We start from the raw sequence: 16,421 nt of genomic DNA, 5'->3' as shown, positions 1-16,421 counted from the left end.
CGACCAAGAATGCAAATATGATTTCAGACTATTTCCTGAATTCTAAGGTGTGTGTTAATACCTGTAGTTTTTGTTTTTGCTTATGCTGGGTCAACCAAATAACTTTATATAACATTGTAATGCAGTTTCAAGTTAAACTCTGTAGCCACCTGGTTTTGTATGGAGATGTTATTGTCTCCTACTATGTTCCACAGTATGAATATGTTTCTATATTTGTATGTTTTTTGAGGGTGAAAAACATGTATTCTTACTATGAGTGGGGTTGCTACTTGACAGGTTTGGTGGCTTCACCTGCTTGTCTCTGTGGGGAAATAAAAGTTCAGTGTCAACTCCCCATCATAAAAGTTACATAGTGCACCTTTTAAATAAAACTATTGTAAATTTTTGTTCAATATCACAGAGGCTTATTTAGCTGCTGAGTAATTAAACAGAAGACCAACTTTTTTTCTTTTTTGACCCATTTCAGACATAAGAAGATCAGAGGAGCTGTCCCTCCTGAGGCCTCCTGAAGACAAGAAAAAGAAGAAGAAAGACAAAAACTCAGCACTGGAGGAGCTCTGGGACATAGATGTGCTCACGAAAGGGGCAGGAGGCTCAGGTACCATTCTGAAATGCACTTTAGAATGGAAATCTTCAAAATCTAAAAGAAATATTTAATACTGGTTTAACCAATGCATGCTGTTTCTTCTTGTGTTTTAATTTTGGGTTATCACATTTTTGATACATTAATGATTTTTAACTTCATTATATTTCATACCAGGTCCCATGTACAGTAAAACCATGACAGCCACATATGACCCAGAGAATGGGATGCCCCTCTCCGCCACCAGTCTGTGGTTCGGAGAAAACCCTCTCGCTGAAAGTCAACCTAACCTGCCCCCCGCTGAGCTCGCCAAGATATACCAGCCCCTCTCTCTGGTGGACAAGGCCCACAACAACGCAGGGTAATATATTTCACAATACAGGCATATTGTGAAACATAATAATTAGCTGTGAAGGTCATCATACTAAAATGTGCAATAACTTTTCCACTTGATTGTCTCCATGGAGATATTATTGCTTTGCGTGGAATGTTTCATAGTTTGGCATTGATGCCACTAGACCAGTTTACCAGTTTAATCTCCATATTAAACCCCCCTCACAATAGAATGTATGCTTTTAAAGGTCTCACAATAGAATGTATGCTTTTAAAGGTCCTATATTACACAACATCGACTCTTATGAGCTTTAACACACGTTATAATGCAATTATCTCCTCAAAAACAAACCCTGTGTTTTGGTTCATTCACATATGTTTGAGTAATCCTTCATTATTAGTCTGTCTACATTTCCAAAGCTCAAAATGCTCTATTCCACCTTGTGATGTCATGTAGTAGCAGTTTTCAATAGAACAGCCGCCATTTACCTTTAGTTGAGTTCAGTAGAGCAATTCCAGGGCTGATTCTAGTGAAGATATACGGAGTATAAAAACACAGTGGAGCACGTCCTGTATTACCACCTGGCATCACAAGGTGGAACAGTGTTCCATATTAGGCTGAGAAGAAATATAAAGTTAAAGTTACAGATTATAGCTTTGAAGGTGCCTGCAAAGGTCACTGTACAACAAAATAAAACTGTGATATTAAAAAGTTTTTTATAATTTCTAGTTGGCTGGACTCCTCTCGTTCTCTGATGGAGCAGGATGTTTTTGAAGATGACAAGATGCTACTTCGTTTCAAGTACAATGTCTTCTTTGATCTTAATCCCAAAGTAAGTGCCAAATATTTAATTCCATCACAAAAAGTGTAATTATAATCCCATTTTAATGAGAAATTTTTCATGTTTTTCAGTATGATGCGGTGAGGATTACCCAGCTCTATGAACAGGCTCGCTGGTCCATTCTGCTTGAAGAGATAGACTGCACTGAAGAAGAAATGCTGATGTTTGCTTCTTTACAGGTTAGAATGCAAATACTCAAACATCAAAGTGTACATATTATGTTATTTCATGATCTATTCTAATATTATAATGTTGTTTCCTCATCACAAACATACCTGGAATTGTGTTTTGTAATAATAATAAAGTATTACTCAAACATGTGTGAGTGAAACAAAACTCCAGGTATGTTTTTGAGGAGCTAACAACGTTATAACATGGCTGACAGATCACAATAATATGTTTTGTGTAATATGGGACTTTTAAGGTATTAAACAGCAATATTATGTTATTGTTTTATACACTTGATCCATCCTGGAATGAGACTAGAGTTAATTTTTTTTAATAATTGGAGGCAGATATAAGAATTGTATTAGAAGTACCTCTCTGCAATAATAATAGTTTGCTTAACTTAATTATTCATTCATTCCATACTCTGGCCACCAATCGTATACTCAATTACCAAATGTGTAGGTAAGGTGGGTGAAGTGTCTTGCCTAAGGACATAACTATAGTATACATTACTAGAGCCACTGTTCCCACACTTGCCTACTTTGCATTGTTTTAGTTTTGAGAATAGAACTTGAACTTTCTTGCTGTGAGGAAGTATGATTTTATACAGTGATAGTCTCTACATAAATACATTATTATTTAGTTATGGCATAATTTACAGTAAATAATAACAAACCGAGATCCAGACTTAACTTATTAGGCGCCCAAGAGCATAGTAACAAAGTTTATATAATACTAAGTGCATATGTAGAAGTTTTGAAATTCCTATTGTTATCTAACTGGAAAAGAAGTGCAGAAGGTATTTCACTGTGTGCATGGACTTGCCAGAGCTTGAAAAGGGGGTTGGGAGCTGAGGAAAGGAGCACAGAAAGCAGAATCCATATAAATACAAATTAAGTCATTGGCAGTACTAGAGATGGTAGATACGTGTTGCTTTCAAGGTAATAGCCAGATTTTTTGTTATTATATATGCAAAAAAGATATGCCATTATATCAATTTAGAAAGCTGTCAAAAAGAGTAGATTTTGTACACTGGTTTATTTCTATTTTTGAGTAAGAAAGTAACTAAAAAAACTAGTGCGCAAATATTTTAAAGTTGCATTATGTAACTTTTCTGGTAGGGGGTTCATCACTTGCTTATCTTCATGGAGATGTTATTGCTTTGTGTAGAATATTCCACAGTAGGACATTAAACCTGTACGTAGCTGAAATGTATTTTGCAACTATTTCAATGTGATTCAGAATACGACTGATTCACAGGGAGATTTTGTGTACTCACCTAAACAAAGAACTTTACAATCTCTATGACTCATACTTAATCCTTAACCTTATCATTTTAAAACATGCATCACCAACAGTAGCAAAATACACGATACTGCAAAGCTTTAAATATATACTGTACATCTTACTATTAATTTCTAACCTTCAAAGTACCTTTAGAGCAATCTTGCATTTATGTACTTCAGTATTAGTTTTATTGCTCAAAAATGCCCTGAAAAACAGATGAGCTGTCTCCATGGAGACAAAACAGTGTAACCAAAAAGTTACACAGTGCACTTTTAAATTTAAAACATCAAAACATACGAGTATTTCATTTGTCTTAATTTTGTCTTTTATTACACAGAATTCACTCTTGTGAACTTTAATTCATGTTAAATTTCTATACCCGGGGTCTTATTTTTTCTTTCTGATTAGTCTGTCTACATCTCCAGAGCTCAGAATGCTCTGCTCCACCTTGTGATGTCATGTAGTGGTAGTTTTCAAGTTAACAACTCCTTTTGCCATTAATTCAGTAGAGATTGGCAATTCCAGGGCTGACATCATCCACATGATTTTATTGAAGGTGTGTGCAGTTTAAAAACACAGTGGAGTGCTTCCTGTATTACCATATGACATCACAAGGTGGATCTGAGTGTTTTCATTTTGAGAAAAGAACTCAGCCTAAATATTGTGGGTTTGTGTGTTAAACATGTGAATGAAATAAAACACTACTCCAGTTCTGTTTGTGATGAGGAAATAACATTTTAACATAGAAAAAGAGTATTATGTGTCCTTTAATGTACTGTAGTTGAAATGTATTTTGCAACTATTTTATCTGATTCACAGGGAGATTTTGTAATGTACTCACCTACACAAAGATCTTACTGCACACTCTCTATGACTCATACTTAATACTTAACCTTATCATTTCAAAACATGCCTCACCAACAGTCGCAAAATGCATTATACTTAAAAGCTTTAAATATCTAAGTCTTACTATTAATTTCTAACCTTCAAAATACCTTTAGTGCAATCACAGTCTGTGTAAAGACTGAAGTGCTTTTAAGTGGTTTCATGTTTTCCTTTTACTTTTGATATTGGGACACTTAATTACGTCATTAGATAAAGCACCTTTATATCCTGCCCGACCCCCACAGGCTTAATTCAAGGGCGCCACCTGCAGGTCAGTTAGATGCCATACAGTTTGGCTTTGACAGGAGCTGAAAGCAGGAAGTAGCACTTTTTTCACCTTTAACGACCTGCATTTTTACCAGTGCATGTGACAAATGTTCAGGTCAGATCTGTGGAGAAGCAGCCCCACTCACAGTAACAGCATGTTTTTCAAATTATTTTAGAGCTATAAAAACACATTTTAAGGAAAGACAAGTTTATTTGTATATTTGTACAGTGTATTTATTCATACAGAAAGTAATTCAAAGTGCTTTACGGAATAAGAAAGTCATTAAAATAACAATACAAACAAATCAAAACATAAATAATCATCATAAGAGAAGAGAGAAGAGTGTAGAATGAAAACCTTTCAGTCATATGGAATTGAAAAAGAAAAACTAATGAGATAGATAAGTTTAATATGAAATTGTGGAAAATTGTGAATTAGCTCCATGGAGACAAGTAGGAGATCAGAAAAATTACATAATGCGCCTTTAAAAACATCCACAATAACACAGTCAAACTTTTTATTTTCCTAGTATCACATTTGTAAGATGGCCATGACAGGCCAAGATATTCATGCCACAAAGCCCAAACCAATAACGTCTCCATGGATACAAGCAGATAACGGATCATCCACTAGAAAAGTTACATAATGTGCCTTTAAAGACATTAACAATAACACAATATGCCTTTTTATTTTCCCAGTATCACATTTGTAAGATGACCATGACAAGTCAGGATTGATAGTTTTAAGCCCAAACCAATAACATCTCCACAGACACAAGCAGACAGACCATCCTCTAGTAAAGTTACATAATCCATCTTTAAAAACAACAACAGTAACACAGTCTACCTTTTAATTTTTCACAGTATCACATTTGTAAGCTGACCATGACAAGTGAACCACAAGACAATTCAGATGAACCTGAAATTGACGAAGTTGAAGCTGCTTTGTCCAACCTGGAGGTGACTCTGGAGGGAGGACACGCAGACAGGATCCTGGTAAACACATTTTAAAATTGCTTTGAATCCAGGTTTGTTACAGTGAGACAGCTGTTTCTGAGCAAAGGTTAGGGTTAGTGAGCAGAGCTTAAATAATAATATGTTTGAAAGCTAAAGAATTACTCACACAGTTGTTTGTCCCACTTTCAGGAAGACATCACGGACATACCAGAGCTGGCAGATACCCTCCGGCTGTTTAAGTAATAACACTTTTATTCCTACTATAGAGTTAATAATTATTTTAGTATTGGTGGTTTTCAGATACTAGAATATAATGATGATGTCATACCCTCATATAATAATGCCTCATAAGAGACAGATTTTCCTGTTGATTACATTGTACTTTATCATGAAATCTGTAAAAGGTAAATTCACAAATATTGAACCTGGTATTTTAAATTATTAACTAAGCCTAAGAACTCACTGTATTTGAGCTGCTGTATTCATTAATATTGTCCTATAGAATGCTGTGATGTCATCTGAAAGCCAGCACTTATCTACAACTGTGCTGCAAAGTTCTATGATTGAATTCAGGATATTAATCAATTAACTTTATATATATTTTTATGTATTAGCTATTGGTATGTATGGATTTAGCTTTTTCTGTTCTGATACCAATGTTGATACTTACACTTTGAGTATCTGCTGACACCTGATATCAACCAATACTTGGGCAAAGACTGAAAATATAGTTTATTTCCTTTAAACACAAACTGTGTATGGTGAAAATATCCAAATGTGTTTTGTAATTACAGAACAGCTATGTAAAACATAATAATAATATCATATGTTTTGGGCCAACATTGGCTTGTACATCATCTTATTATACCAATTTATGTGCCTTTCAGCTAAACCAGTTCCAAATATGTTGAAAAGCGATTGTGAGTGAAGATTAATATTCCAAAAATCTTAAGGTGCATTATGCAACTTTACAGGTCTGCCATCTGTTTTGTTATGGCTTTTCCAGCTGATGTTAAAGTATGGCATTAAACTATTATCTATCTTGCTTTTATTAAATTACAGGTGTTTTTATACCCAATAAAACCCTCAAAAAACATCCACGTTCCAGTGGAAAAATTATATAGTGCACCTTTAACTTAAGTGGATATTGTGGTGGCTTCTGTGGTGTTTGGTTTGTGTTTTTAAAATATATATGTTTTAAAGATATATTTGTGTTTATGTTTAGACCAAAAAGACTGACCCTTAAGCCATACAAAGATTACTGGTTTGTGTTCAAAGACACCACTATCTCCTATTACAAGAACAAGGAAGCAGCACAGGGAGAACCCATAGACCAACTGCATTTACGAGGTACTTTTTTTTTGTCTCATCATTACATTATATTGGTAAAACTAACTAACTAAAAGGCTGAAAGTCCTTAAAAGTCCTATATTACACAAAAAAAACATTCAAACATATCTGGGGTTGTGTTTTGTTTCATTCACACATGTTTGAGTAAGACTGCATCATTAATCTGTCTACATCTCCAAAGCTCAAAATGCTCTGTTCCACCTTGTGATGTCATGAAGCTGTAGTTTTCAAGTTAACCTTTTATCTTTAGCTGAGATTGGTAGTTTAGGTGTAAAATTATTCAAATGATTGTAGTGAAGGTGCATGGCTTTCAAAAACACAATGGAGCACTTTCTGTATCTCCACATGACATCACAAGGTGTAACAGAGTGTTTTCATTTTGAGAGAAGAACTCAGCCTAAATCTGCAGGGTTTGTGTGTTAAACATGTGTGAATGAAACAAAACACAACTCCAGGTCTGGTTGTGATGAGGAAACAGCATTATAACAGATGAGAAAATAGCATAATATGGGCCCTTTTCTGTTTCAGGCTGTGAGGTGGTTCCTGATGTAAATGTGACAGATAAGAAGTTTGGTATAAAGCTGCTGCTCCCAGTGGCTGATGGGATGAACGAGGTATACATCAGGTGTGACAATGTAAGTTCTGCCTTTTATGCCAAGTAAACAAAAAAGTTAGGTTTCTACTTAGAGTTTGAGATTAGAAACTTCAGCTATAAATACTGTAAAATGTACATCTAAGAAAGCCCCTTCAGAGTAGCTGCAGTATTTCGTTTTTAAGGGGGGCCATAAAGCTGCTGTTAAGGATTTTAGCCACTTTAATTTTTAATTTTCAGAAATTCTCCAGCTTTGGAATATTATTAGACTTTAATAAAACATTCAAATGAAAAATTCAAAAATTCAAATTGATTTATGATTTTAAATGATTTTTTTCTCTCTTTTATGTCTAGAGACTGAAGGTGGCAAGATTGTTAGTAATCTTGCTGTAACAAGGCACAGACATATTACAAACATACTGTGATGGTCAATGTTTTTATATGCATTCTCCTTGATAGATAAATAAACAAATAAACTCATCTAAACTAATCTATAAAATAATGCTATTCTTTACAATTATATATATATATATATGTATATATATATATATATATATATGTTTATGAGTGGTGGTATAGGCTATTAAATCTAATGACCTTATATAGAGGCAAAACAGCAACAAATTTGAATCATATGGATAAAATGTGTTGAAAATCCAATTGGTCAATCCAAGTGGCTAAATTAACTTAAAAAGTAGACAAAATATAAGCCAATCTAGATTCAGTCATGTTAATGTAAAGCCTTATTTCTATTTGTTTGAATGAAAAAGTCACCAAAGCAATGACTATCTTCTCTTTTTTTATCCAGGAAAACCAGTATGCAAAGTGGAAAGCTGCGTGCATTCTCGCGTCCAAAGGAAAGACGATGGCCTACAGCTCGTACAAGTCAGAAGTGAAGAATATTCAGTCCTTTTTACAAATGAAGAGTCTAGCGCCACCTCCTGGTCAAGAAGCTCCTGATGTTGAGGCCATGGACATGAATGCAGAATGTTTTGTTTCTCCACGTTATGCCAAGAAGCACAAAACTAAACAGGTGTGTTACACAAGCATATAGTGTACAATGTACTATACCAGGGGTCGGCAACCCAAAATGTTCAAAGAGCCATATTGGCCCAAAAAAACAAAAACCATGCCTGCCTGGAGCCGCAAAAAATTAAAAGCCTTATATAAGCCTAATATGAAGGCAACATAGGCTGTCAGTAAATTTATAAACCGACTATTAAAATGACTAAGTCGGCTACAAATACAAAATGAGAATTCATGATACACAAACCCCTTTTGCGACCCTCTCATACTCGGTGCGCCGTCTGTAGCCACTGAAATCAGGTGGTTAGTGTTGATTCCTTTGTCATTTAGGCCCCGTTTACACGTACACGGGTATTTTTAAAAACAGAGACATTTCCCTTCGTTTGTTCACATCGTTTACACGCAAACGGAGAATTCGCCTCTGAAAACGAATCTTTCTAAAAACTCCGGCTAGAGTGGAGATTTTGGAAAACTCCGGTTTCACGTTTGCGTGTAAACTAAAATAAACGGAGTTTTAGGAGCTGACGCGCTGAAAGTGCGACCGACGTTTACCTGTTGCTTTGACGACGATGATGGAAGCATTCAGAGCAGCAGTCGCATTTCTTCTGATCGTGCATAGGAGCACTCAGAAAACAGCAGCATGTAGAACTTTGTACGCAACATCAGCCCGGAGCAGAAGCTCTGAGCTCGGGCAGCAGCACTAAACACACGGGAGCAGTCAGCGCGCAGCCCCTTAAGACGGGGCTGTGGGTCCAGTGTTGGTCAGATTATCCGGGGGCTTCGTCCTCCATGTCCTGGCTCCAGACCTGGGCACGCAAAGGACTGGGTCCGAGTGCTTCAGTGCAGTCATCTGTGCGCTGGTTCCGTGCGGGAAAAGCGAGAATGCGCTGTGGATCACAGGTCCGGGTGGGCTGCTCTGGTCCTCCGCGCTCGGCTGGTTCCGAGGGGGTGCAAAGCATCCGGACAGAAGCGTGAATCCCGTTTGGTTTGTTATATGTTGTTCTGAGCGTCCGTCTGCACACATGTTTTTTTGTTTTTTTGCTTTTTCAGGGAAAGCGCTTCTCAGGTGGAGGCACTGGACACCACCCCCGCTTCAGCTCATCTATTTGTTTCATGTGTTTCATTTGCACACAGCTGATGGATCAGATCCATGACCAGAGATGAATGAGGGTTTTACCCCTAAAGAAACCACATTAAAACAACAACCAAAAAAAGCATTCCTTTTCCATTTTCACTAATTTTTGAAAAAGCTCCAGGGAGCCACTAGGAGAGTGCTAAAGAGCCCCATGTGGCTCCGGAGCCGCGGGTTGCCGACCCCTGTACTATACTATATATCAGTTTAAAAGTCATAGAACATTACCTTTAAAGTGCCAGTTTAAAGTGACAGGATACTGATTTTACTAAAATGGTTAAGATCCTTATATTTAAGATTTTTGCAAAAACATTCACACTTATTTTCCCAATTTGGCCATTTTTTTGGTTTAAAATTCTGTGACATCACACTATTGAATTCCATAGCTGTTACTTAACAAAACTCCTCTAATGTACACAGAAATTATTATCTGGCAAATACAAATATAAGAAAAAAGCTTTATTTTGTTGAAATCATGCATAAAGTATCAGAAAAAAAATAGTTCCTCATGTGCAAATTGTGCTAAAGTTTTGGGTAGAAATCTCCCCATGTATTGTCATCAATATGTTTTCAAACTCTCCTTTTCATTTTCAACTTTTCTTCACAAACGGCTTTTTCAATGGTATAAAACTACAATTTATATTTACAACAAGTATTAACCCACCAAATTAAGTAAAAATTAGAGAATCATACAAATCTGTCATACACACTTTAATACCATTAATTGAAAGAGTATCCTTTTTGCAAGCAGTAAGTCTGTTTATTTCTTATATTTATGATGACTGAAAGTACTGCTCGAATAAAGAAATAAAAATATGTTGGAAAAAATATATTATTATCTCAACACAGACATTCGCCGCCCCATAAACTAACCACTAAAAGGTGCATTGGCAATAACTTTCAGCTGTAAACTTGGATCATTTGTTTCCTTTTGTGCTTAGTAATACAGTTTAGATTATCAGGGTACACTGTGCCAAGAATATAATATTATATTTTCTATTTAAAGTGCACTGTGTAACTTTTCTAGTGGAGGGTCTGTCATCTGTTTGGCTGCATGAAGATGTTGTTGCTAGGTGTGAATTGTTCCATTGTTCTTAACAGATACAATATTTTTACTGCAATACTTTGGAACATAGTAGGCAAAACTATAACATCGTCATGGAGGCAAGGAGGTAGCAAAGTATCTCTCTTTTTCTCGAACCCTTCACCAGAAAAGTTATATTGTGTGCCTTTAACTAATAACATAATTGCCAGTTGTCTATTTTTTTTCCTTTTGTAAGCTTGTCAACCTCATTTGCATTTTTGTGTATTTTGCAGCTGACGACTCGACTGTTGGAGGCTCATCAAAACATTGCGCGTCTGTCGCTAATGGACGCCAAGATGCGCTTCATTCAGGCCTGGCAGTCGCTCCCAGAGTTTGGCATCAACTACTACATCGTCAGGTAGTACTGGCTTGGCATTGTATGCTGGCCTTATGAGATAGGGAAGTGTTTGTGTGTTGTTTTGTATTTGTAAAAGAGAACAGTACATATCAAAAGTGCATTGTGTAACTTTTCTGGTGGTGGGCCCGTCACCTGCTTGTTTCTGCGCATGTGTCACTGCTCTGCTTGGAATGTTCTGCCTTACATTTATTGCATTACAGCTGGTTTTATAGCTCAAAAATACCTAGAAAAACAGGCTTTCTGACTGTGATTGGGTCACCTCTCCACAGATCTGACCTGTAACTTGGTCTAGTTTAGTCTCCATGAAGATAGAAAGGCTTAATGCCATACTGTGAAACATTCCCTACAAAGAAATAACATCTCTATGGAGAAAAGCAGTTGACAGACCCTCCACCAGAAAAGAAGTTACACAATGCGCCTTTAATAATGAGCAATGGAATATGTTATATTGGGTTTTTTTTGTTTTTATTGCTTTTTTGTGCACATAAAGTAGGTGACACAGAGAAAAACTATTCATAATAATACAAAATTACTTGTTACGAATTTAAAAGATCAGACATTTTTCAGGGGTGTTAGTCATCTGAAAATACTAGGGATGCACCAGCTTTTTCAGTTCCAATACTAATATCAGTCTTTTGACTTTAAGTTTATGACGATATCCAATATAACCTGATACCACTGTAGAGAAGGAAAACTTTTGTTATTTCTAATATTCCTACAAACACAGCTTACTTATTAAACAAGAGATCAAATTGTGTTTTGTAACTGTTATTTATTCTTCAGGTCACTACTGAAGAAATTTGTATGAATAAAAGTTGAAACACTATGAGACATTCCAGGATAAAATTGGCCTGTAAATATTCTTATTATAGTCTTATTACATCTAATTAAAGGCCCAATCAGGGCATTTGCTTAACCGATATCATAGAACAATACCTGATCCAGCTAATTTTACAGTAGTGGTGTCTATATTTGATATATTTGAACATCATATCAGTGCATCCCTACAAAATACCATGTAACTGATATAAAAACACTGGCTCCACTGCCCCCATAATCAATGGACTTTCTACACTCTTATAAGTAGACTGAGATAAACTGTATTGATCCACAAGCGAAGTTATTTGGACACAGTAGCTCGCACATCACAATAAAATATAATAACACAAAGTAAAAATATAAATGATAACAATAAATCCTAAATAAGCAATAGCAAAAATAGCATGAGGCTGGTGCCAAATAAGGCATATAATTATGTCCACGCTGAAACCAACCAATGCATTTTTCCTTGTTCTTCATTCTTACCTTGCAGTCACCCCATAGCATGTGCTCACCATCTGTTTACATTATCAGACTATAATATTTTATGTGTGTGCATGTTTTAGATTTAAAGGATGCAGGAAGGATGAAATCTTGGGCATCTCGTACAACCGGATGATTCGAATCGACATGTCCTCCGGGCTGCCTGTCACAACATGGAGGTTTGCCAACATGAAGCAGTGGAACGTTAACTGGGAAATCAGACAGGTGAGAGGAGACCGGGGCATCTGAAGTAAATTTTAAAATCTTAAATAAAGTAAAAACTGTTATAGCCGTTCATGTGTGGAGTTTGCATGTGGATGGGCGGTCTGTCTTGCTTATCAACCTAAAATATGCACAAAAGACAGATCCTCTAATGGTGGTTTTCAGATGCTAGAATGCGATGATGTCATACTCCCAGATGAGGGCAAGAGACAGTTTTTCTTACAGTTTTTGTACTCTGCCACGAAATATCCAAAAAGTAAATGTCCAAATGCTGAACCTGATCATTTATTATTATAATTATTTAGTTATTTATTTCATTCATAAAGTATAAAAAGACATCAACAGTGTCACAACATCGAAGATATAAGAAATAAATGAAAAGGAGCAGAAAGAAGAGTCGTCTTATGTTCTCTGCCCCTTTTCAAGACAAAACATCAACACTGATAGTCACTTTAAAACATTTCAAATCAGTACATTTCTCTTAAGTCACAATTATGAATCAATTGCAAACAGAAATCTTCACCATTATGCATTAACAGCTTAGTTTTCTTTTTCAAACATAAACATTGCATTCGATTTTATGTGTTTTTTAAATGCCGTCATTGTACTTGATTCTTTTATATCTTTGTCAAAACTATTCCATAAGTGAACTCCTTTCACAGGGATGCTTCGCTCCATAACCTTGGTTCTGAATCTGGGTTTTTTAAACATTTTATTTGTGATGAGACCCAAGAACTCACGGTATCACAACAAAAGTCTGTTCTTTTTTTTTTCTTGTTGTCCTGCATTAAATATATCTGCGCTATAGAATCTTGTGAGTCATCTTAGATCCAATTTGGTTGTCATGACTAAAGTTTGAGTTTTCACATTCACTATAATTCATAACCTTTTTTGGCTTGTGCTGATACCTCGAGTCTGCACAACTTTTGGTACAGACCAGAGTGTAGATTTTCCAACAAAAACTTTAATAAAACTTTATTATAGATAATTTCTAAAAAGATATCAACATATAATTCAGAGAAATCTATATAGTTTGGATTAGCATAATGTGGTTTCGCTCATTGGCTAAAACTCATCTGAAAGTTATTCCCCTGCATAAAAAATTTAAACTGGTGTCATTCTAGATCGATATTACAAACTAACTTTATTAAAACTATAATATCGAACCAAGTAAAGTCCTGACCAAGCCTTGCTCAATATCTGGAGGTGGGACCACAGAGACTGCATTGTCTTCACCCACTGTTCCTGATGAGTTGCCCTAATGGCATTTAATGGATTGGGGCAAATGCAGAGAACAAATTTGCAAAACATGTAAATATAGGTACTAATGAGTCCTTTACTGCGACTATACTCAGTTACATTTAATCAAGTCATTTCCTGTAATAAATTATAGTCTGTAATACTATGTTAAAAGCAAACACAGAATACAATTTCAGTGTACAAACCATACACTGTATAAAGACGTGGACTAAAGGAGTGTGACATAATCCATAGCAGTCAAATGAAGCTCATCAGGGCTGGCAGTTATAGGGTTAATTTGGAGCCAGGTCCATATTAGGAATAGGAATTTATTTATAGACAAAATTGCGAAATAAAAACACCAGGATCATGTGGAGCAGGTTAATACAAACATTTTAAGACCAAATGACGAGGCTCCCAATTTTTCAATGTAAAGTCAATGTGAGCCAGAGTCGATGGAGCCAGAAGTGCCCCCTTGCTCACTTCCTATTTGAAACATGGCGACTTGCAGGTTAGCTCTGTCTATACATGCATCCCGAATTTCGGACTTCCGGTCATCACGCAATGCATATTGGGAAGGATCCTCCGAAAAAGTGAGCATCAAACCGCCATGTTTGATTTCACATTGGGATGCGTCTATTGTCAGAGCCAATCTTTTCTCGTCATTTGAACTGTATCGCTTTTGTTTCTGATTGTGATATTGTCATATTTTAATTCATGGGATTTGGACATCGTAATTGTGTGGTTGTTGGATGTCCTAACAGCGGAAAAGGAGCTTCTGAAGTTTGCGAACTTCATAACTGCAAAAGGGAATCAGATGTGTGTGACTGCATACCTCTGTTCAAACTGTTTCCCTTCCCAATGGAATTGAAAAATAGTGAAAGGTGAAGGCGATGGGCAGGATTGATACACAGGAAGGATGAAAAACTAAGCCTCTGACTGCCTAAGAAATCATCCCGAGTTTGCAAGCGAACATTTTGTATGTGGAGCGACATCAAAGCAAAATCCCGTTTGTTAAGTGAGAGGTGCAGAAGACAAACAGGCTGAGCTCGCACTTTCTTGTTCAACTGACTTTACAGCAACATTACGTCTTGGTCGCTTTATAGTGGAAGGTGTTTCTAGGCGAACAGCTGGTGCCTTTTGCTTTGCCGTTGACTTTTTAAATTTGTAACCAAGGTTGATCGAGGGATCAGGATTTTGCTTTGATGGTGCTCCACATACAAAATTTTTCAATTCTTCGGGAAGGGAAACTGAATAGAGATTTGCAGTCACACAGATTTGATTCCCTTTTACAGTTATGGAGTTTGCAAACTTCCGAAGTCCATTTCTCAAGCTGTTTTCCGCTGTTAGGATATCCAGTAACTACACAATTACGACGTCTGAATCCCATAATTAAAATATGACAGTATCAGAATCAGAAACAAAAGTGATATGGTTCAAAAGACTTGAAAAGATCAGATTTGGTCGAAATTTGGGATGCATGTATTTATATATACGGTTTATGGTTCACACTTTAGCCAATTATGGCCAATTATGGCTGTAAAGTAAATAAACTATCTAATGCTAACTTATTTATGCATGTGTTGTTACAGGTGACCATAGAATTTGACCAGAATGTGTCGATAGCGTTTTGCTGTGTGAGCTGCGACTGCAAAGTGGTCCATGAGTTCATCGGAGGATATATTTCCTCTCCACACGATCCAAAGACCAGAATGAAACTCTAGACGAAGAACTGTTCCATAAACTCACTGGGGGTCAAGAATGAGGAGACACAGCCTAACTTCTGTCTGAGCTGATGCCACTGTGGCTCAAAATGCATGTATAATAGAAATGCATTAGTTTTATATTAGCCTCTGTGCCCAATAGCGTCCAGAAACATCACTGTTAGCGTCACTACTTCCTGTCCAGGTTTGAGGTTTTTGCTGAGTCAAGCTAAAATGAATAAATATTTAAAGATAAAGCAGTGAACATGGAGCTGGGTGGATGTCACTGACAACCTGTTAAAAAGTACACAAATGAAATGAATACTGCAGCAGAGGACACTTCAGTGTTTAGAAAGACAGAATTGTGTGTCTCAGTGCTAATGCTAATGCTAATTTTGAGGCACAAGACCACACTCGCAAGACTGAAGTGCCACAGTGTACATATATGACAAAATTATCTTGTGAGATTTTTATTTTTATGCGTTTACATTTGAATTGGATTAAAAAAAAAAGGGTGAATTGGTGGCGAGTGTGTTACATCGCTTGAGAAGTATTAGTTATAAGTCAAGCAAAAATAGTGAAGCCAGAATTGTACTGAACCACAAAATTTATTCATTTTAAGTTATCAAATCTTGTTTTATGTTTTGTTTTGTTTTTTCTCACGGACCCAATCTTGTGTCTTGTCCCATCCCTACTCATAATATTTTTTATAGACAATGTCACTTTACATTTTGGTGCATTCTTCATTCACTTTTCACCAGCTAAACCATCACGCAGTCACAGTAGCAGATTTATACAGCAAGGTGGGTGAAGTGTCTTGCTATAACAGAACACATTGCTAGTGGGTATTGAACTGCCAACTTCTACCAACAGATCAACATCTGCCCTAAGTCAAAGTCCAAAAGCATTTCATTTCCTGCAATCATGAACTCCAATTGTTGCTTTTATTTGAATTTTATACCAGTGTTAATGTCATTTTTTCTAACAGGACTAATGTAAATACGTCTCTCACTTCATGCATTGCTGACATTTTGTGAAGACTTTTTTTGGTGCAAACATTAAAGTGTTTTTATAACTTGTTTTTAATTATA

General features: G+C 36.2%; 1 protein-coding gene across 1 annotated transcript in view; it reads left to right on the top strand.

The window, feature by feature from the left end:
• fermt1 (FERM domain containing kindlin 1) overlaps positions 1-16,421 on the top strand; it is a 23,452-nt gene extending 7,031 nt beyond the window's left edge. The window contains 13 exon segments of the mRNA XM_055149395.1: positions 467-598; positions 761-944; positions 1,647-1,749; positions 1,830-1,937; positions 5,230-5,361; positions 5,512-5,561; positions 6,548-6,672; positions 7,201-7,307; positions 8,073-8,297; positions 10,740-10,864; positions 12,250-12,391; positions 15,220-15,307; positions 15,310-16,421. Coding sequence (XP_055005370.1) covers positions 467-598; positions 761-944; positions 1,647-1,749; positions 1,830-1,937; positions 5,230-5,361; positions 5,512-5,561; positions 6,548-6,672; positions 7,201-7,307; positions 8,073-8,297; positions 10,740-10,864; positions 12,250-12,391; positions 15,220-15,307; positions 15,310-15,392 — 1,604 coding nt within the window. The 3' untranslated portion in view covers positions 15,393-16,421.

The sequence above is a fragment of the Boleophthalmus pectinirostris genome, unplaced genomic scaffold, assembly GCF_026225935.1.
Source record: "Boleophthalmus pectinirostris isolate CB_2022bp ecotype Guang Dong unplaced genomic scaffold, ASM2622593v1 HiC_scaffold_13, whole genome shotgun sequence".
Taxonomy (NCBI): domain Eukaryota; kingdom Metazoa; phylum Chordata; class Actinopteri; order Gobiiformes; family Gobiidae; genus Boleophthalmus; species Boleophthalmus pectinirostris.
This window is presented reverse-complemented; position numbering and strand designations above follow the sequence as displayed.